General features: G+C 40.1%; 1 protein-coding gene across 3 annotated transcripts in view; it reads right to left on the bottom strand.

Moving 5' to 3' along the window:
* UBE3D (ubiquitin protein ligase E3D) overlaps positions 1–26,099 on the bottom strand; it is a 138,123-nt gene that overhangs the window by 104,330 nt on the left and 7,694 nt on the right. For 2 of the 3 annotated variants that reach the window (XM_023755187.1, XM_006090352.3), the window contains exons 2-5: positions 22,880–23,076; positions 19,046–19,136; positions 7,543–7,774; positions 327–396 (exon numbers count right to left, since the gene is read on the bottom strand). In XM_023755187.1, the coding sequence (XP_023610955.1) occupies positions 327–396; positions 7,543–7,774; positions 19,046–19,136; positions 22,880–23,076 (590 nt within the window). The remainder of the gene's footprint in view (positions 1–326; positions 397–7,542; positions 7,775–19,045; positions 19,137–22,879; positions 23,077–26,099) is intronic. The other variant, XM_023755186.1, reaches the window with a different exon arrangement.

The raw sequence follows: 26,099 nt of genomic DNA, 5'->3' as shown, positions 1-26,099 counted from the left end.
ATCTTCTTTAAGACAGACCCAACTACAAAGTTTATATAATTGCTTTATATCTACAGAGAATGTGAATATTACAAATGACCCTACTTCTTAATGCTTAAAATTCAATACCATGTAGTTATAAAGGTCAAAATACACAAAGTTCTTAGCCTATTGGATGTTAGTTGATTTCTATTTTTAAAAGTATAAATTCTAAAATAAATAAATAAATAAATAAAAGTATGAATTCTATAACATACATTAGTCATCTCTCTTTCATACATATTTCCTATAAAACCTCCTTCTATTGGCTTTTTAACAAAAAGGCAATCATTTTGGCTTTTTCTTACCTGATGACATGGTCTCTCCCAACATTACCTTGCAACGCTTACAAATTACTTTGGTATTTGCCTTTGGTTTCTGTAGAACAGAAAAATGTCATTTAAATGTCATTCTGCTTTTCTTAAAAGGAACATATAATTTTAACATAGTCTCTAGGGTATACATTGAACTTTACATTTTATTTTGCCCTCTCCTAAATACTGGGAATACATTTAGCTTATACGCATAATTCACATACACAGACATAATTTTTCTCAAGTCTAAAGACAGAATAATGAACGGAATGATTTTTTTCCAAACCTAGCCACTTCTTGATAATATAAATGTTGCCAGACAATTAGAATAAGGAGAGCTTTACATTGCTAAAAAGCACCTGCAAATATCCCAATCATTTAGAATTGGCACATGGTGGGCAACAAGGGCAGAGAGGGTAGGTGACTTGCCTCATTGTGTCTAGAAAACAGAAGAATCAGAACTTGAACTCATTATTTTGACTCCTACTCCAGTGTAGCTTATGTTAGAGTAATCTATAATTCATAACCACCCATCAGAAGCTAAAAATATCTAACCCATTCATATAATTTTATTTTTCCAGTTAACATATACATCAGAACAGAAAAGATGACTAGTGTTCTGGGACAAATTCCTGAAACATTCTAAAACTTCAAAAATCCATACTCATCATTTGGGATACAGATTAAAATAGCTAGCATTCACCTAATCATTAAGCAAACAAAAAATGCTCTTTATGACACAGAGAATAGATGGTAGTTACCAGAGGTGAGGTTGGGTGTGGGTGGGGGGGGGGGGGTAAGGCAAAAATGGGCGAAGGGGGTCAAAATAGGTAAAAATAAATAAATTTTAAATAAATATAATAAAGAAGTCCTGGGATGTATTGTACAGCATGGCAACTATAATTAATAAAACTATATTTCATATTTGAAAGTTACTGAGAGTGAATCTTAAAAGTATTCATCACAAGAAAAACAAATGTAACTGTAAGGTGATAAATGTTAACTAGAATTATTGTGATGACCATTTTTGCAGTATGTACAAATAGTAAATCCTTATATAGTATACCTGAAAGTAATATGTTATATGTCAATTATACCTCAATTTAAAAAAAATCTTCCTAATTTGTGGTTGGTTGTAGAAGTTATGTTATAAGCAATAGCAAAGTGGTTAAAAGCTCAGAGTCTGGGGCCAGACTTCCTAAGTTCAAATCCCAACTCTGTTATTTACTAGACTTGTGACCTTGGGCAAGTTAACTATCCTGTGTTGGTTTCCTTATCTGTGAAATGGACTTAATAGTAGTCTTTAATTCACAGTTGTTTATTAGGATTTAGAAAAGAGTGTTATAGAGCACTGTCCTGGGTACATGGTAACTACTAAGATGGATGTTACAGCCGAAACCGGTTTGGCTCAGTGGATAGAGCATCGGCCTGCCGACTGAAAGGTCCCCGGTTCGATTCCGGTCAAGGGCATGTACCTGGGTTGCGGGCACATCACCCGTGGGGAGTGTGTAGGAGGCAGCTGATTGATGTTTCTCTCTCATCGATGTTTCTAACTCTCTATCTCTCTCCCTTCCTCTCTGTAAAAAATCAATAAAATATATATATATATAAAAAAAAGATGGATGTTACATAAATATACTATTGGCACAAATCATTCCAGAAATGGGCAGAAAACCCATACCCTCCCACAAGGGACTGCTTTTTCGCCCTTTACTAGGCAGCCACTGTATATTAATTAAGAATCTTTAAAAAAAAATGAAAGCAAGCCCTTTTCACATCCATAGTAATACCTGTGTTAAAGCCACACACTATTTGTCTCACCCAGATATACTGCTAAATGGCAGAAGTCACATAAAAGTGGGCAGGGAGAAGACGTTTCTGCAACTCTGGCCACCTGAGGTCATCCCCCTTGGGAAATCCCAGAATAGAATGCGGGTCTAAGTGAGGAAATAGTGACTTTCTGATGTGGGATAACATATGTAGTAATCTAAGGAATAAGTCTTAACAGATTAGTATAAGGAAGTAGAATTATATTTCCCATGACATAAATGTTTCCTGAAAAACTGTACACAAAGCACATTTAAACTGAGTTTCATGGACGTGCTGCTAGTACCTGATCTTGGTTGACATTTGAATCTTGGTACCCTAGATGCTAAAGCTTATGCTTGTAATCACTATGCCAACTATTTTCCAAATCAATTCATGGAATCAGTTCAATGGGTTACAGCCTAAATTAAAATATCAACAGTGCTTCAAACATAAGGTAAGTACTGCTTCAAGACCCTTTTACTTGAGGGGTGTGTGTGTAGTCAAATCTTAATGTAAAACATGTATTTCTGAGTTTAGTGAGAGATCAAAAAAAGTCCAAAGCCACAGGTGTAGAAACCAAGGCAGGAGCCACTTTGTTCAGGTTCAGGCAAGGTTACAGGAAGACAGTTCAGAAACCAGTATGTTCAATTGTAAAGTCTGACATTTTGGCAGTCTCGTGCTTTCTTACAGTTAAATCTATCTGTATGGCTTCAAAGTGGTATTAAAGATACTTTATAAAGAGTCCTACTTGGTACAAGTTAAGTCAGACCATCCCGATTAAGCCTTGCCTAAAACTAAGGACTTTACTAAAAATTAACATAGGGTGTTGGAGTAGCAATGCTTGAGAAGGGGTTTTCTATTGGAAATGGAAATTTTTTCATCAGGTACTCTGTTATGTATTTTATTTATTTATAGCACACTTCACTTTGTCTTTCAATGAAGTAGGAAAAGTGGGTTTTGTTGGTATGTTCTTAAAATAAGATTCTATCTTTTTAAGACATAGTAATCAGGATTTTACAATATAATCAATAAAAAGCAAATGACCTCAAACAACCAAATGTATGACAGTGAAATATACTTTTAAAACAATTGGGAAAATTTGTAGACAGCCTATATTGTATCATAAGTAATCACTGTTAATTTTGTCAGATGTGAAAATGACACTGTGGTTATGTAAAAAAGAAACACCCATATAGGGATCAAATGACATCATGTCTTGGATTTGCTTTAAAGTAAACATCTACACTAATAAAAGAGAAACATGGTAAATGGCGTACGACAGCTACCCTTCCCATTGGCTAATCAGCGTATCCTTATGCAAATTAACTGTCAGCCAAGATGGCGGCCGGCAGCCATGCACTGAAGCGAGCAGGGAGGCTTGCTTCCTCCAGGAACTGCAGACTCCAACGTTCCCCACCTCACTTGCTGGACTCTCAACTGCAACTCTAAGCAACTATTACTAAGTTGCAAATAAGAAGCTAAACAAAACCGGCTTTCAGTCAGCCCCAGACCGCAACATTGTATCCATGTTTTCAGCAGCGAGGCCTCAGAGCTAAAGCTGGCCCAGAATAAAAAAAAAAAAGAAAAGAAAACAAGGAGCGGTTGGGAGCTTTTAGTCAACTGCCAGCGGGAAAACAGCCCTCAGCCCCTCAGCCAGCCTGGCCAGGCACCCCAGAGGGGACCCCCACCCCTGATCCAGGACACCCTTCAGGGCAAACCAGCCGGCCCCCACCCGTGCACCAGGCCTCTATCCTATATAGTAAAAGGGTAATATGCCTCCCGGCACCTTGCTCTGTGTGTGACAGGGTAGAGCCATAACCTCCCCATTGGCCCTGCCCTGAGTGTGACAGGGTGCAGCACCCCAACCCCCTGATCCTCCCTGCTCTGTGTGTGACAGGGGGCGGTGCCCCAGCTCCCCTATCGACCCTACTCTGTGAGTGACAGGGGGGAGCTCCTCAACCCTCTGATGGGCCCTACTCTGTGAGTGACAGGGGGGAGCTCCTCAACCCCCTGATGGGCCCTGCTCTGTTAGTGACAGGGGGCAGCGCCCCAACCCCCTGATTGGCCCTGCTCTGTGAGTGACAGGGGGCAGCGCCCCAACCCCCTGATCGGCCCTGCTCTGTGCATGACAGGGGGTGGCGCCGCAACCTCCCCATCGACCCTGCCTTGAGTGTGACAGGGGGCGGTGCCCCAACCCCCCAATCAATCTACCCTGAGCGTGACTGAGGGTGGCATTGCAACCTCCTGATCCGCCCTGCTCTGTGCATGATGGAGCGGCGCCCCAACTCCCCAATCGGCCCTTCTCTGAGCCTGACCAGGGGCTGCACTTAGGGATTGGGCCTGCCCTCTGCCACCCGGGAGCAGGCCTAAGCCAGCAGGTCATTATCTCCTGAGGGGTCCCAGACTGTGAGAGGGCACAGGCCGGGCTGGGGGACCTCCCCCCCCCACGAGTGCACAAATTTTTGTGCACCGGGCCTCTAGTATAAAATAATAATAAAAGGGACAGGTAAAGAATACTTTGTGAATCAAGTCAATTGGTATACTGAAGTTTAGAATTCTGTTCTGTTTACATTGGTGAATGTTTACAAAGTCCAACACATCATTCTAAGAAAATAAAAAAGGACATCTTCATGGATTTAACAAAACACATTACCCAAATCAATAAATAATTGATAAGTACCCCAGGAAAGGAAAAAAGGTAAAGCTGGTTGTCATACTTGCCATCCTATATAATAAAACCCTTATATGCAAATTGACCAAACACAGAACAACTGGTCGCTATGACGTGCACTGACCACCAGGGGGCAGACGCTCAATGCAGGAGCTGCCCCCTGGTGGTCAGTGTGCTCCTAGAGGGGTAGCGCTGCTCAGCCAGAAGCCAGGCTCATAGATGGTTAGTGCAATGGTGGTGGCAAGAGCCTCTCCCGCCTCTGCTGCAGGCGGGGGGTAAGGAGCGAGGGGTCCCGGACTGCAAGAGGGATGTGCAGTCTGACATCCCCCGAGGGGCCCCAGACTACAAGAGGGTGCAGGCCAGGCTGAGGGACACCCCCCCCCCATCCCCAAGTGCACAAAATTCCCAAGTGCACAAAATTTCATGCACTGGGCTTCTAGTCTATAATATAACTGAAGTTCAATTTAATTTGTTCTTTAAAAAAATATGGTGAAGTCGTATATGTGGCCATACTTTTGAGAATAATTTTATGAATCTTATAAAATGGTTGGGGTGCCATCCTTACCACTCTATTAAAAGACGCAAAGCTTCTATGCTGGTAGACATGAAAATATAGCACAAGAGATAACACACAAGTGCAAAAACAGGAAAATCTCAGCAGGTATCTTTTGAAAACAAAAGGTATATATCACTGCCATGCTAACACAGGCACAAACAACAAACTGTACACTCTATGGGGATACTGAAGGGAAGAAATATCATGGACATTATATGTGTGTGTTTACGCTGTTTTAAAAATCAGATCTTTTTAATTAAAATATTATAATACTTTTAATCTTATTTAAAGAGAAACTCTGCTTTGTAATACATTGTTCTTAACCTGTGCTTAAAGGAAAGACTAAAGCAAGTTGTGCAAGGAAACAGCCTAATAGTGTGGGAACTCTGCAGAGCAAACATCAGAGACACTGTTGTGACTAATTAAATCAATATATCTGAGAGATGGCACTGCTGCTCAGAGGGGATTAGACTCCTGTCCCCGTTTTTATTTTCCTTTGTGTTGTTTCCATTTCTAAGGACCCTTGATGTTGTCTTGCCAAAAAAAAAAAAAAAACACACACACACAAAAAAAAAACGTTTCCCAAGAGATACCATTAGGATGCTGTGTCAACGTGTGACATTTCAAAACCCTGCTGGACGGCTAGACTGGGTGGTATGAGAAACAGGTTTTCAACAGCGCAGAGCAGCCTTGTTCCCACAGGAGCCTTGAGAGCACTGTTTAAGCAGTCCCTCTAAATTTATGTTACTATTTTGGTCACGGGCATACGCTTTGGACTGCTGCAATATGCAATTAAAGTGAAACTTCCATCCAGGCTACCTTGAAAACAATCTTGCCAACAGTAGCTTGTCATGATAGTAATTTCCCAGTCTCCTTGATACTAAAAACCATAGTGTTTGAATAAGGAGGGTCTTCCTTTAACAAATAGTATAGTTGTTCGCAATTAAGAGAGATTGTTGTAAGTGGCATCCTATAACTGATAAAGATATAAATGCGAAGAATATATGTCAATAGTGTAGAATTTATCTAAAAAAGTGTAATTCATGCTTTCTCTTAATCTTCACTCCACTTCCACTCATGCCCTCCAAACATTTTAAAAAAATTTATAGCTTAATCATAAAAATCAAAGTTAAAATACATAAAACAGTATAGTATTAGTATATAAATTTAGTATAAAATATTTTAATAAAACCATATTAAACATAATTATAACAGATTTACATTAACTTCTTACCATTTATCTTTTAACATTATAGAATAACATACTATAATTTAAAACGAACCATATTTAGGTAAAGGGATCTGTGTTACGGTGAGAGGTGAGACATGTAAATAATTATAACAACTTAACCTTGTTATCTGAGGAACTTCCTTAATCCCCCTCAAAATAGAAAATAGTTCTATAAACTAACTTTCAACCCAAGAGCTGCCCAGCTGCTGCAAATTTCCTGAAGTGGCCCAGTTCTCATTACAAAAATTAAATGAGCTCTAGATGAAACTGAACATACATGGCCTTTGTCCCTACCAATAAGCAGATGTTAAGATAAAAATTCTCTGGCAATGATGTTCTTTGCCTTTTCAATCACATCTGTATTGACCTGCCATCAGGAGAATGATTTCTCACAGGACCAAGTCAATGCCATTGATTTTCTTTTAAAATAAGGTAAACCACTTGTTCTCTGCGGGGAGAGGAAATTGCCTTCTCCCTAAAGCAACTTGGAGAGCAAGAGCCACCTGACCTCATGCTGTCAACCACCAGGAGAGCCTGCAGCACAAGCTTCATTTCCATGCTTGGGCTCCGGCATTTCCTCTTTTCCCTGGCATCTGCTTTTATGACGTGAGCAGAAGTCTAGACTAGGAACCTAACTATGAACCTATGCTGGAGCAAGAGAACAATTTTAATTTAAATCAGACTGATGAGGCTAAAACGTACATGGATATGGAATATCGTCCTCAAAACAAGAAAGTAAGTAGGGCACTTGGGTTTGTAAAATGGTAACATTCCCAATTCTAGACATGAAGAAATTCTCTCCCCTCCGTCCTTCAGCCCCTGTGGCCTGTTTCGGTCTTTAGAACAGTCTGTGTGACATACCCTGAATTAAGAAAAGATGGGAGAAGCCAGTTTCTAAGCCAACCTCTAAATTAGCACCAAGTATTCTGAAAAGGTATTTTACCGATTTAAAATGGTTCTCGGAAGGCGGACAGTGCATCTCCCCTGGAGCTACTTGAGGACTTGGCTGCCACGTATCACTTCTTAAATTCACCAAGTAGAAAGCGTCTCCAATAAGACAGTCGTTCTCTCGCGGATGAAGGGGCTTATTAGCAAAGGGGTCCGCATGGCAACACCATTCGCCAACTAGAGCTCCCCAGTTCTCCATCGGCAACGGGAGCACCCTGAGGAGCTTCCTAGTGGAAAGAGGAAAACCATTTTTTACAGAACCAAATAGAAATGTGACAGTTGCTTAATTAAGTCAGCATGAAAGATGGAAAACCTCTCATTAATCACATTGTCCGCAGTGTTTATCTCTCCCTCTACATTACACAAGTATATACAACTCACTACAGACAATTCTGAAAAGACAGAGATTTGAAGAAAACAAAAATCTTCCTTTCCTTACCACCCAAGGATAAGTGACTGCTTTGTACAAGATGGCATATTTCCTGGCCACCCTTTCAAGAGACAAAGCTGTGCACATGCATATAAAGTCAGAGAATAGGTACAAACTGCATGTTGCTTTCGTTGTTTTATTTAGTTATAATCGTGATTCTTAATGACTCCATTCTATTCCCGAGGAATGCCAAAACTATTAGATCATTCCCTCATTGTTAGATATTTAGGTTTTGAGCTTCTCATTATTAACAATCTTGTGGTGAACATTCTTATGGGAAAATAATCTTGTGTGAGATTAAAAGCACAAATGGAAAATAATCATTGATCACAATTCACTTAATTTCGAGAGAGGAAGAAAGAGATAAACATTGATATGAGAGAGAAACACGATTGGTTGCCTCCCACATGCACCCTGACCAGGGATCAAACCCACAACCTGGGTATGTGCCCTGACCATAAATTGAACCTGCAGTCTTTTGGTATACAGGATGACACTTCCACCAACTGAGGCACCCGGTCACAACTGGTATGCATATTTTTAAACCCAATACCTATATTGGCCAACTGCTTTTCAGAAAGGCTATGCCAATCTATAATTCTTCCACTTACCTTCTTCAAAATTGAATACTATAATTTTTTTCATGTAATGGGTGAAAATGTTTCCAATACTGCTTTTTAAAAAAATTTTTATTTATTTTTAGAGAGAGAGGAAAGGAAGGAGGAAGGGAGAGAGAGGGAAGAAGGGAGAGAGAGCAAGAGCGAGAGCGAGAGAGAAATATTGATGTGAGAAATATTGACTGGTTGCCTCCTGCACATGCCCTGACTTGGGATCAAACCCTTAACCTAGGTATGTGCCCTGACTGGGAATCAAACCCGCCACCTTTTGGTGTACAGGATGACACTCCAATCAACTGAGCTACACTGGCCAGGGCTCCAATACTGCTTTAATTGGCAATTCTTTAATTACTCGTGTGATTGAATTGGCTTTCATATTTATTGATCACTGTTTCTTCTGTGAATTGTGATCAATGATTATTTTCCAATGAGGTATTAGTCTATTCTTATAATATGTAAAAGTATATTCTATGTTAAGAATATCAGTCCTTTGTTTAACATCAGTGACAAATATTTTTGTGTTATTGCCTTTTAATTTAGTTCACATCTTAAATTTCAAATCACTTAAGCCTGTTTTTTATGATCTCGCCCACTATTTTTAATAAATGTTTTGGAGTAATTTTAGATTTACAGAAAAGGTACAAAACCAGTACAGATAGTTCTCATACACATTTCAGCCAGCTCTCCCTTATGCTAACATCTTACATAACCATGGGAGAGTTGTCAAAGTGCAGACTTTATCTGGATTTCCCTAGTTTTTCCACTAATGAACTCTTCTGTACCAGGATCCAATTCATGATAACGCACTGCATTTATTTAGTCACCAACGTGCCCTCGTCTCCTCTGATCTGTGATAATTTCTCAGTCTTCCCTTATTTTTCAGGACCTTGAGATTTTTAAAAACTACCATTCAAGTATTTTGTAGACTCTCCCTCAGTTGAGTTTGTCTGGTATTTTCTCAAGATTAGACTGGTGTTATGGGTTCCGGGGAAGCATACCAGATGTAAAGTGCACTTCTCATCACATCATATCAGAGGGTACACCTTATCAACATGACTTATCCCTGTGATGCTAATCTTGATCGCTTGGTTAAGATGGTATCTGCTAGGTTTCTCCACAAATAAAGCCACTATTTCTCCCGTTGCATACTCTTCCTATATCACTTGGAAGCGAGTCATAAAGTCCAGGCCACTTTCAAGGGGAGAAAAATTAAGCACTACTCTGCCATTATTTTTTATTCTTAGAACATCCTTAGAATTAAGTAGTCCCTTATATTAGCTACCAGGTTGTGTATGTGTGTGTGTGTGTGTGTGTGTGTGTGTGCGCACGCGTGCGCGCGCTTTAATAGATTCATTTATTTGCTGGACAACAACAGACAGCTGAGACTTTACCAGGAGGAAAGCCAAAGATGGTTTACTTCCATTCTACTCTAAGTTAGGATGATCAGTCGTCTAAGGGGAGAAGAAATGAGAGCAGGATAACAAGAAAATTTCAAAATAATTCATCCTGAGAGAAACCGAGCAGAGAAACAAGTTCTTTCTAATGTCTATGAGCACTGTGAAGCTTAAAGCATGCTGACTACTTACACACTTCGCTCCTACCTGTTGAACTATGTACTTAATAAAAGTCAATTTTGTTTGATCACAGACCTATTTATGCCACTTATACATGCTATACTAGTTACATAATTTAAATAGCATGTAATCCAAAGAAATATGTGTTGTTGCTATTCCTCTAAAAACTAAAGATTTCAGACTAGATGAAAGCTAGTTGTAATGAAAATCACTGGAAGGATGCAGGATATATAACTATAGAACACTGGGGAGAGGGAGACAAAGAAAAAAAATCTAGAAAAATTCTGGTATCAGATTGTTTCAACAATTTTTCATTTCACTTTAAAGAAACCTGGAAGTTGTAAATGATGAATTTTTGATGGCTTAAGTGAAAAAAGCTACACAACAGTGGAGTCATATTCAACAGAAAGATATTGGTTCCATAATAGAACACTAGTAAATTAATGTACATTTGCATGTTTTAAATTAAAATATTTAAGATGCAAATGTATCATTTTTTAATCATTTCCTTTTTCTTTGATTCCCCACTCAACCATGAGTCTCATAAAAGGGCAATTACAATATGGAAGACATTTAATTTAGAACTCTAGAGGACAGAGCTGAGAACAAGAAAGACTAATTTTAGTTTAATATATGGCAAAACGTTCCCTTTCAAAGTAGAAAATGATGCTCCACTAGCATTATTCAAGCTGCTGAACTTGTTACAAATATAAAGAAACGATTCTTTCAACATACATTTTCTAAAAGTCTACTATGAACCAGGCATTCTGCTGACAAAAATATTAATACAGTCTCTTCTCTCAAGGGACTTATGTTCTAGTAGGAGACACAGACCTATAAACAAATAATAAAATCATAATATAATAAATGCGCATAACAGTAGTTGTTCTAAATTCTTATAGGGCAGAGGCGGAGGGGACAGCTCAAACTCCTTTGAACATTTGATGAAAGCTTCATAGCTCCTTCAAACATACATTCCCACATGCACACAAAATTGATGTATTACTTTAGAGGATTCATTTATGGATTCACAAAACCAATCCATGAACTCAGGGCAATATGTACAAAGTGCTAGAGGGGTAGAGTATACATGGACTTCAGAGAAGAAGGAACATCTGAGCTGACATCTGAAGGATAAATAGGAGTTCTCTAGGCAATGGAAGAAATTAAGGGCATCACTGGGTGGAGGAAACAATATGAAGATGGCACCACATCTGTTTAACTCACCACTGCATCCTCGTGTCGGGCACAGTGCCTGACACATAGTGTAAGCTCTTAAGTATTTGTTCAAGGAATGAGCAAGCATATTTTGATAACTTTAATATGTGAGGTCCCTGGCTGGGTCTGTTGCATACTCAGATGAAAGAGTTAACAAATCATTTCCTTGCCTTCTTGAGAATCTGAACTTTGGTTTAACCACCTAGTTCTGTTCCTCTGGGAGCCAAGTAGATAGTAGACATGAATTATATTGCTAGGCAACACTGCTTATTGTAAAAAACGATCCCTGCTTGGTATCTTGCATTTGTACTAGTAGGAAATATGAATGAGCTGTAAAAATCTGATGAGCATGCCATGCGTTGGACTTCCCCAAATGCAGTCTTTTGTGGGCAACTACAACATGGATCTTGACCTTTGTATCTATAACAGTGATGGCGAACCTTTTGAGCTCGGCGTGTCAGCATTTTGAAAAACCCTAACTTAACTCTGGTGCCGTGTCACATATAGAAATTTTTTGATATTTGCAACCATAGTAAAACAAAGACGTATATTTTTGATATTTATTTTAAATGCCATTTATCAAAGAAAAATCAACCAAAAAAATGAGTTCGCGTGTCACCTCTGACACGCGTGTCATAGGTTCGCCATCACTGATCTAGAACCATACACATGGGCAGTCTACAGTCCCCATACAGGTATATGAGCCGTCACTTGTTTGAACTGCTGCAAGACGCCTGCTCAGAGGAACTCCTGATGCGGCCCTGGTGGCAGGAAATGTGGCCTGTGGTGGTGTTGAGTCTGAATGTGTAGTTAAACTTAGAAGACCTCTGGTGGGCACTACATACAGCTTTTCCATCTAATGCTTCCTACAACTCTGTGAGACAAGAATCTGCATTCCTCAGAGGGGGAAAGGTATTTCTGATGTTTTGAAAGAACAAAACTTTTAAGAACAAAAGATGTATTTTAATCACAGCTGTACTGAAAACCGAAACTCTAATCTGATCTACTTCCCAGAACTTTCACAACAAAAGAGATACCTTTTCTTTCTCACAGTAATTTTAAGGTAAAAATGCGCAGAAGCTCAGAAAAAGAGTGAAATGATCTCTTGAATTTTCTCTCAGCTTAAGATTCTAAGATGTACAGCAACATGTTTCTAATAAATTAAAATTTCCTAATTTTTTAAAACTTATCTTGATTGTTGAAAGTATTACAGATGCCCCCCCCCCCCCAATTTTTTATTCCCATTGACCCCTTCCACTCCACACCCACCCCTCCCAGGCCTTCACTACACTACTGTCTATGTCCATGGGCTATGCATATGCATGGGCTATTGTTAATCTCGCCCCACCCACTCTCCACCCCCAACCCCACCTTCCCTCTGAGATTCCACTGTCTGTTCCATGCTTCTATCTCTGGATCTATTTTATTCATCAGTTTATTTTGTTTATTAGAGTCCACATATGAGTGAGATCATGTGATACTTATCTTTATCGGAGTAGCTTATTTCACTTAGCACAATAATCTCCAGGTCCCTCCATGCTGTCTCAAAGGGTAAGAGATCCTTCTTTTTCACAGGTATATATTATTCCATGGTGTAAATGTACCACAGCTCTTTTATCCACTCATCTACTAATGGGCACTTGGACTATTTCCAGATCTTAGCTATTGTAAATTGTGCTTCTATGAATACAGGGGTGCATATATTCTTTCTGATTGGTATTTTGGGTTTCTTAGGATATATTCCTAAAAGTGGGATCACTGGGTCAAATGGTGGTTGCATTTTTAATTTTTTGAGGGAACTCCATACTGTTTTCCATAATGGCTGCACCAGTCTGCATTCCCACCAGTAGTGTACTAGGGTTCCCTTTTCTCCACATCCTCGCCAGAACTTATCATTTGTTGATGACAGCCGTTCTGACAGGTGTGAGGTGATATCTCATTGTCCTTCTGATTTACATTTCTCTGATGAATAGTGACTGTGAGCATTTTTTCATATGTCTCTTGGCCTTCTGTATGTCCACTTTGGAGAAGAAAGAGAAACTAAAAAAACAATCCCATTTACCATTGTAACAAAAAATTAAGAAACTTAGGAAGAAACTTAAGCAAGGAGGTAAAAGACCTGTACTCAGAAAACTACAGATGTTGAAAAAAGAGAGGAAGATATAAACAAGTGGAAGAAAATACTGTGTTCATAGACTGATAAAATTAACATCATTAATATGTCCATAGTACCCAAAGCAGTCTATAGATTCAATGCAATCCCTATTAAAATACCAATGGCATATTTCACAGAGCTAATTATTTTTAATGCATCTTAAGCATAGGCTTTTGGAAAAAATAACTTAAAATAGATACTTTTAATCAAAACTGATTATTTAAAACTTAAACATATAGACCAGAAAATGAAATGTCCTTTAACTTTAGAATCAACCATTAATCAGTGAAAATAACAATGGTAACACCATAGAGCTTTTACAGATTGAATTACAACCAAGCAGACATTAAGCATTTTAAGAATAACACCAAATGTCTAAAGCTCAAAATATGGCTGCTGGGATTTAGATAAATTCAGCTGGCATTATTTAACAGGTAGGTTCCAAACCTATGAACCTAACTTTGCATTTTATTACCATATGTACATAGTATGACTAGATCCATAAAAGTATAACCATTTTATTCCAAAAGTTTGTACAGTATTACTAATAAGCCAGTTTGTACCTGTAGTCTTTTTCACTTCTTTGTTCTCATTCATAAAAAAGTGATGGTATTCATGGGAATAGATTTTTTTAGGCTACAATTACAGCTGGTCTGTCAAGTAGACCAATCAATTGTTTGGATATTGTGACATCTCTTAATCTATAATAATAATATGCTAATTAGACTGGACGTCTTTCTGGACAACCTTCTGAAGCCAGGGATGCGAGAGAAGCCTGGGTCCCAGGTGCCTGCCGGAGGCTGGAGGGAAGCCCAGGTCCCAGGTGCCAGAGGGAAGCCGGTGCCAGCAGCTGGGGGAAGGAAGGCCTACTCTTGCACAAATTTTGTGCATCGGGCCTCTAGTGTTTCAATAAAGTCCATTTTGCATGTTTCCTTCTAGAGTTTCAATGCCCTCATGAGCTGCTGGGCTGACACCTAGCTCTGCTGGTGCAGGTGGAATGGGGAGGGCCTCTCCAGAGACCTCAGGAGACCTCTCAAATGGGCTGAAAATCAAACGGCATATGTTTGAAAGTCTGGCCAACTGATGTAATTCAAGTCTGCCATGAATTTATTTCTCAAGGACATAAATTCCAAATGCAATGACCATTTAGCTGTTTCTGAGACTATTCACAAAGAAGTAAATTTTGTTATTATTGCTGCTTTATATTAAGGCCTGTGAGTCTCAACAAGAACATAATAAAAAACTGTATATGTTCAGACAATTTTTATAGTAAAACTCTGCTGAACTAGTAAAAATGCAAATTGGACATTTTCTTGTAAAGAAGGAAGGCAGTATTTATTTTCAAATACCAAAACAAATGGCTAAGAGCATGTACTCCTAGGTTAAGAAAAAAGACTACTACTACACTTAGCAGATTTCCAGTGCCCTGGTACTAAAAAGTATTAAAGCCATAATGAGTCTTAATAGGTTAAACAGTCCTCTGCACCTTACTTCTATAATTTGCTTGACAAGAAAAAAAAAGGAACAGCATTAGTCTTGCAGTATCCAAATTACATGAATCACAGAACCCAGGTACAACCTTATGAGGTTCACTAATCACAGATGAGGAAACTGAGGCCCAGAGAATTAAACTGACTGGTTCCCAGATGATAAGGTTAGCCAGTAAGCAGATCTTAGGTCTGCTCCATTGCTCCTATTAGAGGGGCTCCCAGTGCAGATAAATCAACATATTCCGAGGTGCTTTCCTGGTAAAGATGTCTACAATTAGTTAATTTTGATTATAGCACATTCAAGCCTCTTTTGAAATACCTTTGGTTTTATTTTCTACATAACAAGAACAGAAGATGCCCTTATCACTATGTAGAACAGATAACTGGGTGTGTGTGTGGGGGGGGGGGGGGGGGATGAGAAGACCACTGAGCTTAATGTACACAGTCAACATGAAATCCTTGTACAGATACTGGAGGAATCACGTTTTTCTATAAAACAAAGTCATAGGGCATACTGCCTAAGAGTAAAATGTAAGCTAATGTGAGGCAAGGGCTAAGTCAAATAAAAAGGGAGAAAGGTGGATCATTTCCCTGGCACACCTATAAAATGCAGTGTAGTAAACCAAAAAGGTTTAAAAAACTAAACAAGGTAATTTACTAGTTTGCTGATAAGACCAATTCTGGAAAAGGGAGTGGAAGGAGTCTATAGAACCAATAAAAAAGAGCTTGTTGAGCATTAATAATCCATGTGTTACAGCCTTTAACTCTCTTCACAAATTTGGAAAATAGGCCTCATTTTGTCTACTTAAGAAAAAGCTGTCTTCAGGGAATCTACCCCCAAATTTTAAAAACATATATTCATAAAGATATATGTACCCCTATGTTCATTACAGCATTAGTTGTGATAGCCAAGACATGGAAGCAGCCTAAGTGTGCTTCGATAGATGGTTTCATAAAGGAGATGTGGTACACTCGTACAATGCAACACTACTCAGACATAAGAAAGGATAAAATACTGCCATTTGCAACAACATGGGTAGATCTTGAGAGTATCATGTTAAAGAGTCGGACAGAAAAGGACAAGAACCACATATAAACCACTCATATGTGGATATAAAACAGAAAACAACAAACGAACAAACTCATAGACACAGACAGCGGTATGAAGGGGACTAGAGGATAAAGAAAGTAAAAGGGGTCAAATACAAGGTGACAGAGGAAGATTAGACTATGAGTGGTGAGCGTACAATGCAATGTACAGGTGATGTATTATAGAATTGTACACTTGAAACTTATAATGTTAGTTAAAAAAAGAAGCTGAGGTGATATGGACAGGTTCCCCAGCTACTAAGTGGTGAAGCTGGAGTTCAAATCCTGGTCCCACTCTCCCACTCTCACGTCCACACTACAGGGCCTCCTAGTGGTCAGGATTAGGGAGAGTAAATACAGTCTTTCAGTGTTAGCCTCTAGTTCCCAATCCCATGATTGTAAAAAAGGATCGACACAAAACAGAAGGTGCAGTTCCTGAATAGGAAAATGGGGACTACAGATAAAGGTTTCTCATATCCATCACCCTTTTCCAATGAAATATCAGCCAGTAATGAATGAGCATAACCTCCACTGTAAGCAGCACCAGGAAATACTGTTACACTGAGTTTCACTTGTTCCTGCTGTAACTACTAGGTCAGCTCATTGCTGAGCAGGCATGCATGTTTAGGAAACTTCACATGAGAATTAAACCAAAGCCTGAAGTAGACAGAGACAAGGAAAACGTTCTTGGTTAAACTACAATGTAAACTGGGATCCTCTGACCCTCTCAGGCTAAGGTGGGCCTATCCCAGAGCGCACACTCTGCAGCAACTTCAGCCTCTGTTAATTCGATCAAGAACATTCTCTCCTCTACAGATTGAGAATCACCTCATTTCTCACCCAAGATAATCATTCAGAGGATGCTCCCTTCACAACCTCCCATTTCCACCAAGGTAACTTTCTGCTATCTCATCGACCTGGGGCACTGCCAGGAATCATAAAGCAAGCAAGAGAGGCCAAAATAAACACCCTAACGTTTATTTAATTCAACCCAGCAAGAATTTATTGAAGGTGCATTATTCACCCAGGCATGATGCCTGATGCTGGAGATCTTGGTGATGATGATGGTAAGAATAGTTACAGCAGCAGCTACCACATACTGAATGCTTAACATGTCCCAAACTTGGTTATACACACTTAAATTCATTGGATCCTCCAGACAACCCTACGAGGTAGCTCCTATTATTATCTATGTGTTTGTAGTAAGGATATTAAGGCATGGAGCGGTTAAGTAACTAGGCCAGGGTCACATCCAGGAAATGGTGTATGTGAGCCCAGACTGGCTGGTTTCTGGGTCTGTACTACTAGCCACTAGAGTACACTGCACTCTAAATATGAGTAGGGATTAGGGATATAGGGGTCAATAAGACTATCCTCACCCCCAGAGCCTACAGTTTAATCAGGAAGACAGGCAAATAAATCTTAGAGGGAGATTAGACTATGGGTGGTGAGCAGGGATGGCTCCCAGCAGTAGATGACATTTAATTTAGGAGCTGAATTTAGGAGCGAACCTGAGGGAAATAGGGTATGGGGTACATTCCATGGGAGACAGTAGCTCTCACTAAGCCAGCTAGGGTGGAGAAAAGCATGGAGAGTCGGGGGACGCAGGCTGATCACTAGAGCTGTGCACAGAATGTGTGTACATAACGGTGTGCTGTTTTGGGGACAAAGAAAGGAAGTTGAGGGTGGGAAGGTAAATAGAAACAAACTCATAAAGGACCTGGCATGGCATGCTAACATCTTACGGACTTTATCTTGAAAGATGTGGAAGGGCTTGAACAGGGGAGCCAGCTGCATTTGGGAACAATCACTCAATAGTGTAGAAATGTTCAGAAGAGGGTGAACCTGGAGGAAGGCTGAGCAGATAGGGAGCTGGCAACAAGTGCTACTAGATGAGAAGACAGTAGCCTGGAGGGAGGTAGTAGCACTGGGGTGGAGGAATGTGGACTTGCAAGAAATGCGGGGAAGGAAGTAGCAAAAGTAGTTGGTGAGTGACTATATATGGGCGGCAAGGAAGAACCCAGGGACACCACCAGGAATCTACCTTGAAGATGCAGTAGAGGTCTGCATGCCCTCAGACAAGGAGCCCTGGAAGAGGAGCAGGTTTCAGATACGGAGAAGGATCCATTTGCATGTAAGTCTCAGGCACTTGTCTTGGAGGAAATGCACCAAAGAACTCTAAATTCTTTTTAAAAATATTGTTAACCAGTGTAAGGTTTTCATTTGTCTTTCCCGTGTATGAGTGATCAGAAGCTGAAAATTCAGGGGGAAGGGTTTGTGCCCAGGAAACAAGGAGGCTGACAGGAGGAAGGGAGCAGATGGGAAAATGATTCAACGAGACAACTTGGGAATGCAAAGGTACCGCAAAGAGCCCTTTCCATCTCAGTGGGGCAATCACAGCACACCGCAAGAACAGGTTATAAGGTTAGCCTGATCATCAAGAAAAGGTTAATTTGTGTTCTCTATGTGCTGTTTTAACAAGCAGGGAAATAGGAACTGGATTTCAGACAGGCGCCAATAGAAATAGTTCAAATAAAAAGTTGTGCTGCAAAACCTTCCTTTTTAGAAAAGTCACTTAATGTGGAAAATCCCATTCACCAACATGATGGATAAAACATGCAATAGGTCCCAAGTCTCTTTTTGTAAGAGATGCTTCAGTGATCAACACTCTTCCACCAAGATAACCAACCCTCCCTTCCCCCCTCAAAGCCAGCATCCTATTGTTCCCCCTGGTCGGCCTGAGAAGACTTAACTGCTCTGTGATTGCTGGAGAGTTTTATGGCCGATGTTGTTCAAAGTGGCATTAAGCTGGCTCTCGTTTTAAGGCCATACACTGTTCCCTTGGCGATGACTTCAAAAACTCTGATAGGAAAGAGAAAAGCATCGCCAGGCACAGAATTAATCAATGTTAGACGCATTCCTTACCTGTCCCTGATTATGACTTCACCGCAGGACTGGCAATAAAATGTGCAGCAGTCTTGGGCTTCTGAGCTTTGATTAAACATTGAAGTCAGCTCTAAAGGAAATCAATGACACAGAAATCTTAGAGGTTTGGGACAAATATGTTAACATATTTATAAGAGTGTAACAGCCACAATAAATTACCATCAATAAACACTGTTTATGATGTACCCAGAAGTACACATTTAATTAGTATCATCTGATGACTCAACCAGAAGTAAATATTGTGAAGTGTTTTCAAAAACAACAGATTTTGCTTGTTCCGGAGCTAGGTGTTGCCCAGATTGTTCACGTCCCACACTGTTATCTCTCTCATTCCATAAACACCAACATTAAAGATGAAGGAAAAGGGGCTCTTTCTTTCCTATCAGGCTAACTACACAGAGCTTCACCATTCTCGGCTTTCTTCTGCTACGTCTGAGGTATAGTTTTTCATCATTGTGACTGCTGGTGAATAAAGCTTTTAAATTTAAGTTTAATTTGATTTAAATAAGATTTATGTGCACTCTGGCATATTACCAGTATGTACTAACAAAATGAATCTTGAAACTGGTCTATTGGACAGGTTCCTGAGTATGGACTGACTCCTAAGAAAAATTCAATCTCTTAAGAGCAAAACTCAATTTCTGATTAAAGCTGTGGAAAAACATTATTTCCCACATTATGTGAAATGCAGCATAAAGCAGTATATTCTCTGTTTCCTTTATTTATTCATGAAGAAAAATTTTTTTTCATTCCCCCCCCCGAAAAAAACCCCACAAAAATATGTGTCATATTTAAAAATATAAAGAAATGAGGTCCTGTCCATTAGAATCAGGCAATTTAAATTTGGTTTATGTTATTTTGTATGTATGGTAAGATTAAGTAGACCTAGGTAAGACATCCAAAATATTCTTTTCAGAACCAGTAAACAAATTTTCAGTGAAATACTCCCCTCTGCTGGTCACCCAGCATGATCCTCTAGCTCAGGTTCAAGTCAGAACTTTCAGATACAGGGCATCCTGGGAGAGGCACTACCACCTGGGGATAAACCTCATGCTTGTGCTATATCAGATTTGTGTTCCACGTCAAGGTTATGATCTGACCTAAGTTACATTCAAAACAGTATAACAATACGTATACTATAATCCCTAGAAGAAAGTTCTTACAATAGAAAAGTTAACTTTTTAAAAACCCTGCATCACAACTGAATGCTAAAAACTTCAAAACTCTCTTTCTACAATATATTCCGACTGATTCAAGCTTACATCAGTATGCATCTATCTAGTATTTATTTATTCAGTACCTATTATGAGCAAAGCTCTAAAGCAATTAAGTACTGAGGACTATTTCGCATACCTTTTCATGCACTACAGAACAAGCTTTTGAAAGCTTTCCTTTTTCAGATATTTGAATAAAATATGTTTCAGAACTAGAAAGAAACAGGAGACCAATGAACGCAAATAATATGCAAAACAACACATAGCAGTCAATTTATTTTGTCCTCCAGTCAAAACTAAACAATAATGCTTACTGACTTAAATTTTTAAAAATAGTTCAAGTTTTGCTATTTGCATATTAACTGTTACAAAATATGGGTAGGTGATAAACCAATTCTTGATTCTGAAAGGTCTCCATACCCCCTAAGTATGGGCCCTAAAATCATGTTTCCAGAAACTAACAGTAGATCTGAAACACCCCACTATGCCGTTTCCCAAAGTTCCCAGACTGTGACTGCTGTTATTGTTCATCACTGCTACAGAGAAGGTGATGGCCGGACAAGGGCCAGCCTCCCACGCTTCTTCCCTGACACACCACTTCCTCCACCTACATTAGGTACACTTGGGAGTGTTACTGTGCTTCCCGTCTAGTCACCCACTCTTCTTTCCATGAATAGTCCAACAGTCATTCTTAGTGTTTATCTTACACCATTTAAGCTCCATGGCATTTCTTTTCCCTATCTCTTATCCCTAAAACCAAGTCTACCCAACTCAGACTAGTTATTCATCAACCCAGGACAGGAGCAAAATTACTCTCCAGCAAATAAGGAGCGAAACTCGCTCTCTATCTTCTCTTCCCTTTCAAAAGCCAGCAAAAAGACTCAGGGGAACTGAAAAAGGCTCCCATCTCTTAAATGGCTCTTCAAAACAATCTGCCGGACCCCACCTCTGGCTCCATGCAGTTCAGATGAAAGGCTTAGTAAAAATGAGGCAGCAGTGAAGTCTAAGGGTATAGCTGGGAGAAATAAAATCCTTCTCTGATAATGAGCATTTATCAGTCCTCTGCACCTTACTTCTATAAAGTTCTCCATTTTAACATTATTTTAATCCTCAAAAGTATATTACTGCCCTGCCTGGTTTGGCTCAGTGGATAGAGCATCGGCCTGCGGACTGAAGGGTCCCAGGTTCAATTCCGGTCAAGGGCATGTGCCTTGGTTGCGGGCACGTCCCCAGTGGGGGGTGTGCAGGAGACAGCTGATTGATGTTTCTCTCTCATCGATGTTTCTAACTCTCTATCCCTCTCCCTTCCTCTCTGTCAAAACTCAATAAAATATATTTTTAAAAAAGTATATTACTTACATGGTAAGAAATGTAATAAACCAATAATTTTATTCAATAAATTATTGAGAAACACTTTTACTATCTTACTGAACCAATGTACCAGTAACAAATATTGGAAATAAGATAGGCATAGCAACATTCAAAATTAAATTATGTATCATACTCACTTTCAGAATCTTTGTATGTACTATTCTATTTGGAAATGTCTCTACATGGATGGGATCATTTCCATCATTCAGTTCTCTGATCAAATATCGCCTCTTCCGAGTGGCCTTCTCCATCACTCTCCACCCAACCCCAGTCACTCCCTATCCCATTGTTTGGCTTTACTTTGCCCATGGCGCTTTTCTCTGTATCCAAGTAATTAATTTGGTCATTATCTATTCCCACGCATTACAATGTAAGCTCCCTGAAGCCAGAGACCCTCCTAGTTTGTTCACATCTGTATCGCTATAATCTAGAGAAATTTCTAGCTCATAATATAAGGTAATGGTTACTGAATTAATGAATTTCTATGTAATGCTTTAAAATAAACTACATCTTGCACAAACCATCTTACTTCACCTTCATATCAGCTCTGTGAGCCAGGTAATTTTACAATTAAAGAGACAAAGCAGAGGTATATGGAAAATCTTTGCGAACTTCTGCTCAATTTTGTTGTGGCTCTAAAAAGTAAGTGTATTAGGAAGAAACAAAAACCACTAAAAAAAAATCCAAAAGAAACAAAACCTCAGAAAGATTATGTGACACGTTTAACTGCGCATAGCTGATAAATGGCAGAGCTGGCTAAGACCCTAGAGCAGCGGTTCTCAACCTGTGGGTTGAGACCCCTTTGGGGGTTGAATGACCCTTTCACAGGGGTCGCCTAAGACCATCGGAAAACACATATATAATTACATACTGTTTTTGTGATTAATAACTATGCTTTAATTATGTTCAATTTGTAACAATGAAAATACATCTTGCATATCAGATATTTACATGACGATTCATAACAGTAGCAAAATTACAGTTAGGAAGTAGCAACAAAAATAATTTTACAGTTGGGGGTCACCGCGACATGAGGAACTGTATTAAAGGGTCTCGGCATTAGGAAGGTTGAGAACCACTGCCCTAGATCTTTTCCACTCCCAGCTCCTTCCATGCCACTGATGAGCAGCTATTTACATCTGGGAAAATTCAACTTCTTAAGGGAAAAATCACCTTTGATTTGTAGGGAAAAAGTTAATGCAGAAACAGGAGTGCTGGCATTGCTTACTTGTACTGAATTCCGCCCGCGCCTGCAGCCGCAGGTGTAGTCCATCTCCAGCCACGTACTGCAGCCCATGGCCAGAGGAAGGCACAAGCCTGACCTCTGCTGGAAGGCAGATCTCTGTGCAGCCTCCAGGGGTTTTCACCTGGAGCGAGGATGGAGTTATGGAAATATCCATGGGCATACCTCCTTCTTTGGGCTCTCTGGCAATTAAAAATAAAACACACAACAATTATTTCTCATTGCTGAAAACCACATGATAAAAGAAACAAAAGCGGCCAACAATCTCTCTGTTCCTCTTTAGTAAAGGCCCTAAAGTTAACTATCCCAGAAAAAGAACAGTGAGCCAATCATTAAAAAAAAAAAAAAGTCTATACTAGGTTTAGACCAGGTCAGAGAACACTTTACACTATTACTGTAACATGATAGTTCTGGGATATATATTTTATGATTGCTTCTTTTTTATGCTAATGATGCACTTTAAAATGTGCACTTTTTCCAATGATAATAATCTGAGTCCGGTCCCAGCTCTCTCTTCTATCCTAAAGCTTCCTCCACGTGCTCCAGCCTGGACCTTCCTGGGGTTGCTCTGCACAGCCTGCCATTCCATTTCCTCATGCCCCCAATTTCCTCCCACAAGTCTCCCCAACTCCAGTTTCTTCAAACAAGCACAGTCTAACACTGGCCTGTCGAATGTCATACACTTGTTCTTTGAAATATTTTTGGGAAGAGAATTCAACAAAGGCAGCATAAGACAGTGGCTTATTCATCTTTGCATCCCTTGACCATAGCATGGTTTGTATATTCATTCATTCACTCATTCATTCAAACCATCTTTTGTGAGTTCTATATAATGTGCCAGGTACTTGGAAATATAACAACTAACAATATATTTTCTCTGTCCCCCCCTCCCCCAAATAGGGGACAGGTAAGTAAACAGGAATGCTCAAGGAATCAGTGGAAACTACACTGTACTTATTCCTGACAAGTACAGGTTACTATGGAGGGGTGTAGTGACTATCATCAACCGAGCACTAACTTAATGATATTTGAATAATGAATGAATGAGTGAGTGAGTGAAATACTCCTGCTCCTGAGACCAGCATTACAATGTTTTACTTTCAGTAAATTCAAGCATTGTTATTGGATATACAGGATTTTGATAAGGAGATCAGGATTACATTAAATAAAAGGTACAGGAGAAAAATTTTTTCTTGTCAACATTAAGAATAAAAAAAAATTACGAAAATCTAGTGAGTATGAATACCAGGCATAAAAGGCCTTACAGTTCACTACAAACACAAATCACTCAGTGTAGGCAATAAAGAATAACACACAGTGCCCACCCGCCAAAATATAAAGGGGGATTAAACACATAGAGAAATGATTCTCATATGAAGCTGAAATATGCTTAGCACTGTAACAGAGGACTCCCTCTTAAAAGCAGTCAGCAGGTGCAGGCCATCCACTTTGTGTCACCTAATTTCAGAATGCACGTCATCTACAGAGTGTCATCTAAGTACAGAGGTCATACCCTGTGTTCAGGTGTGAATCTTGGTTAGGCCTCTTAATTGCCTTAGAAAATCTTAAGACTACCTTCTGGCTAGCTCCTTCTCAAAGTATATGGATCTACACTTAATTGGCAACATAGAATATCAAAAAACCCAAATATTTTCCTGGGTCAAAAGTCTAATTTTAAGAAATTATGTTTAAGAAATAATAATCCTGGAGAAACCAAGATGGCGGCATAGGTAAACACCAGAAATTGCTGCCCCCGACAACAACTTCAAAAATACAACTAAAAGACAGAACGGTCATCATCCAGAACCACAGGAAGGCTGGCTGAGTGGAAATTCTACAACTAGAAGGAAAGAGAAGAGCACACAGACTCAGAGGAGCTACGAAAGTAAAGTGCAGAGGTACCAAGGCTCCGGCGCTCGGGGAAAGGGGTTGGCACCTGAGGACTCGGCTGTCTTTTTGAATCGGGAGGGAGTCACAAGCTCCCGACTGCTCTGAACTCCGGTTCCGGGAAATCTCTGGGGTCCCAGGGCTCATACGGGGAGAAACTGGACGGTCTGGCAGCAGGCAGAACTCAGAACTTGAGGATGGCTTTCCCTCAGAGGTGCTGGCAGCAATTACCGGGACACTGAGACGCGTGGCCCCTTAGGGCAGGGCTGAGAATCAGCCATAGCTGCTTGCTCCGCCCTGTTGATTCCGAGACCCCGCCCCATCCAGGCTGCTGCAAAGGCTTTTGCATATGAATGCCCGGGTCCTTTGCAACCTGAAAATTACCTAACAAATTGCAGCTGGGCCAGACAGACCCAGAACTTCCAAGAGAAGGCCCAAGGCCCCACAGCAGCTTGCATTACTTCACAGCTGGGCCTCATCTGGGCACCCCCAAACCCCCAAAAAAGGAAGGGGAATCTGCATATCTCTTCGTAGCTCCTGCTGGGTAACCTCAGGAAGAGGCTTAATTAGCACCTCCTTAGATCCAAGAGCCAGTGTACCCAGTGGTCAGAGTGGGACCATCCAGATTACAACTCCTCAGATTCATAAGGAACACACTCAGGGGGCAGACTCAGTGAGCACCAAAGCCCCAGTGAAGCAAGTCTTGCCCCAGAAGGGTGTCTTCAGCACAGAAGTTCTCCCACTGCAGACACAGCTGATTCTCACTGCCAATTGGCCTGGAGGTCAATTCCTCCCAGTGATACCTAAAACAATCAAGGCATAACTACAACAAGACTGTGCACAAAGCCCACAAGGGGGTGCACCAAGAGTGTCCACCTCAGGTAACTGGGGAGGCTGAGCCACTGGGCCCTGTAGGACACCTAGCACACAAAACCACTCTACCAACACAGGATAGCAGACAAAATGCGGAGACAAAGAAACAGGTCACAAATGACAGAAATGGAGGACAGCAAACGACTGGATATAGAGTTCAAAACCACGTTTCTAAGATTTTTCAAGAATTTTATGGAAACCGCCAATAAATGTAGTGAGATCCTCAAGAAATCTAGTGAGACCCTCGATGTTGTGATAAAGGACCAACTAGAAATTAAGCATACACTGACTGAAATAAAGAATATTATACAGACTCCCAACAGCAGACCAGAGGATCGCAAGAATCAAGTCAAAGATTTGAAATACAAAGAAGCAAAAAACACCCAACCGGAAAAGCAAAATGAAAAAGAATCCAAAATACGAGATAGTGTAAGGAGCCTCTGGG

The sequence above is a fragment of the Myotis lucifugus genome, unplaced genomic scaffold (genome assembly GCF_000147115.1).
Source record: "Myotis lucifugus unplaced genomic scaffold, Myoluc2.0 scaffold_71, whole genome shotgun sequence".
NCBI classification, from domain to species: domain Eukaryota; kingdom Metazoa; phylum Chordata; class Mammalia; order Chiroptera; family Vespertilionidae; genus Myotis; species Myotis lucifugus.
Note: the sequence above shows the minus strand (reverse complement) of the source record. Positions and strands in the feature narration are given on the sequence as shown.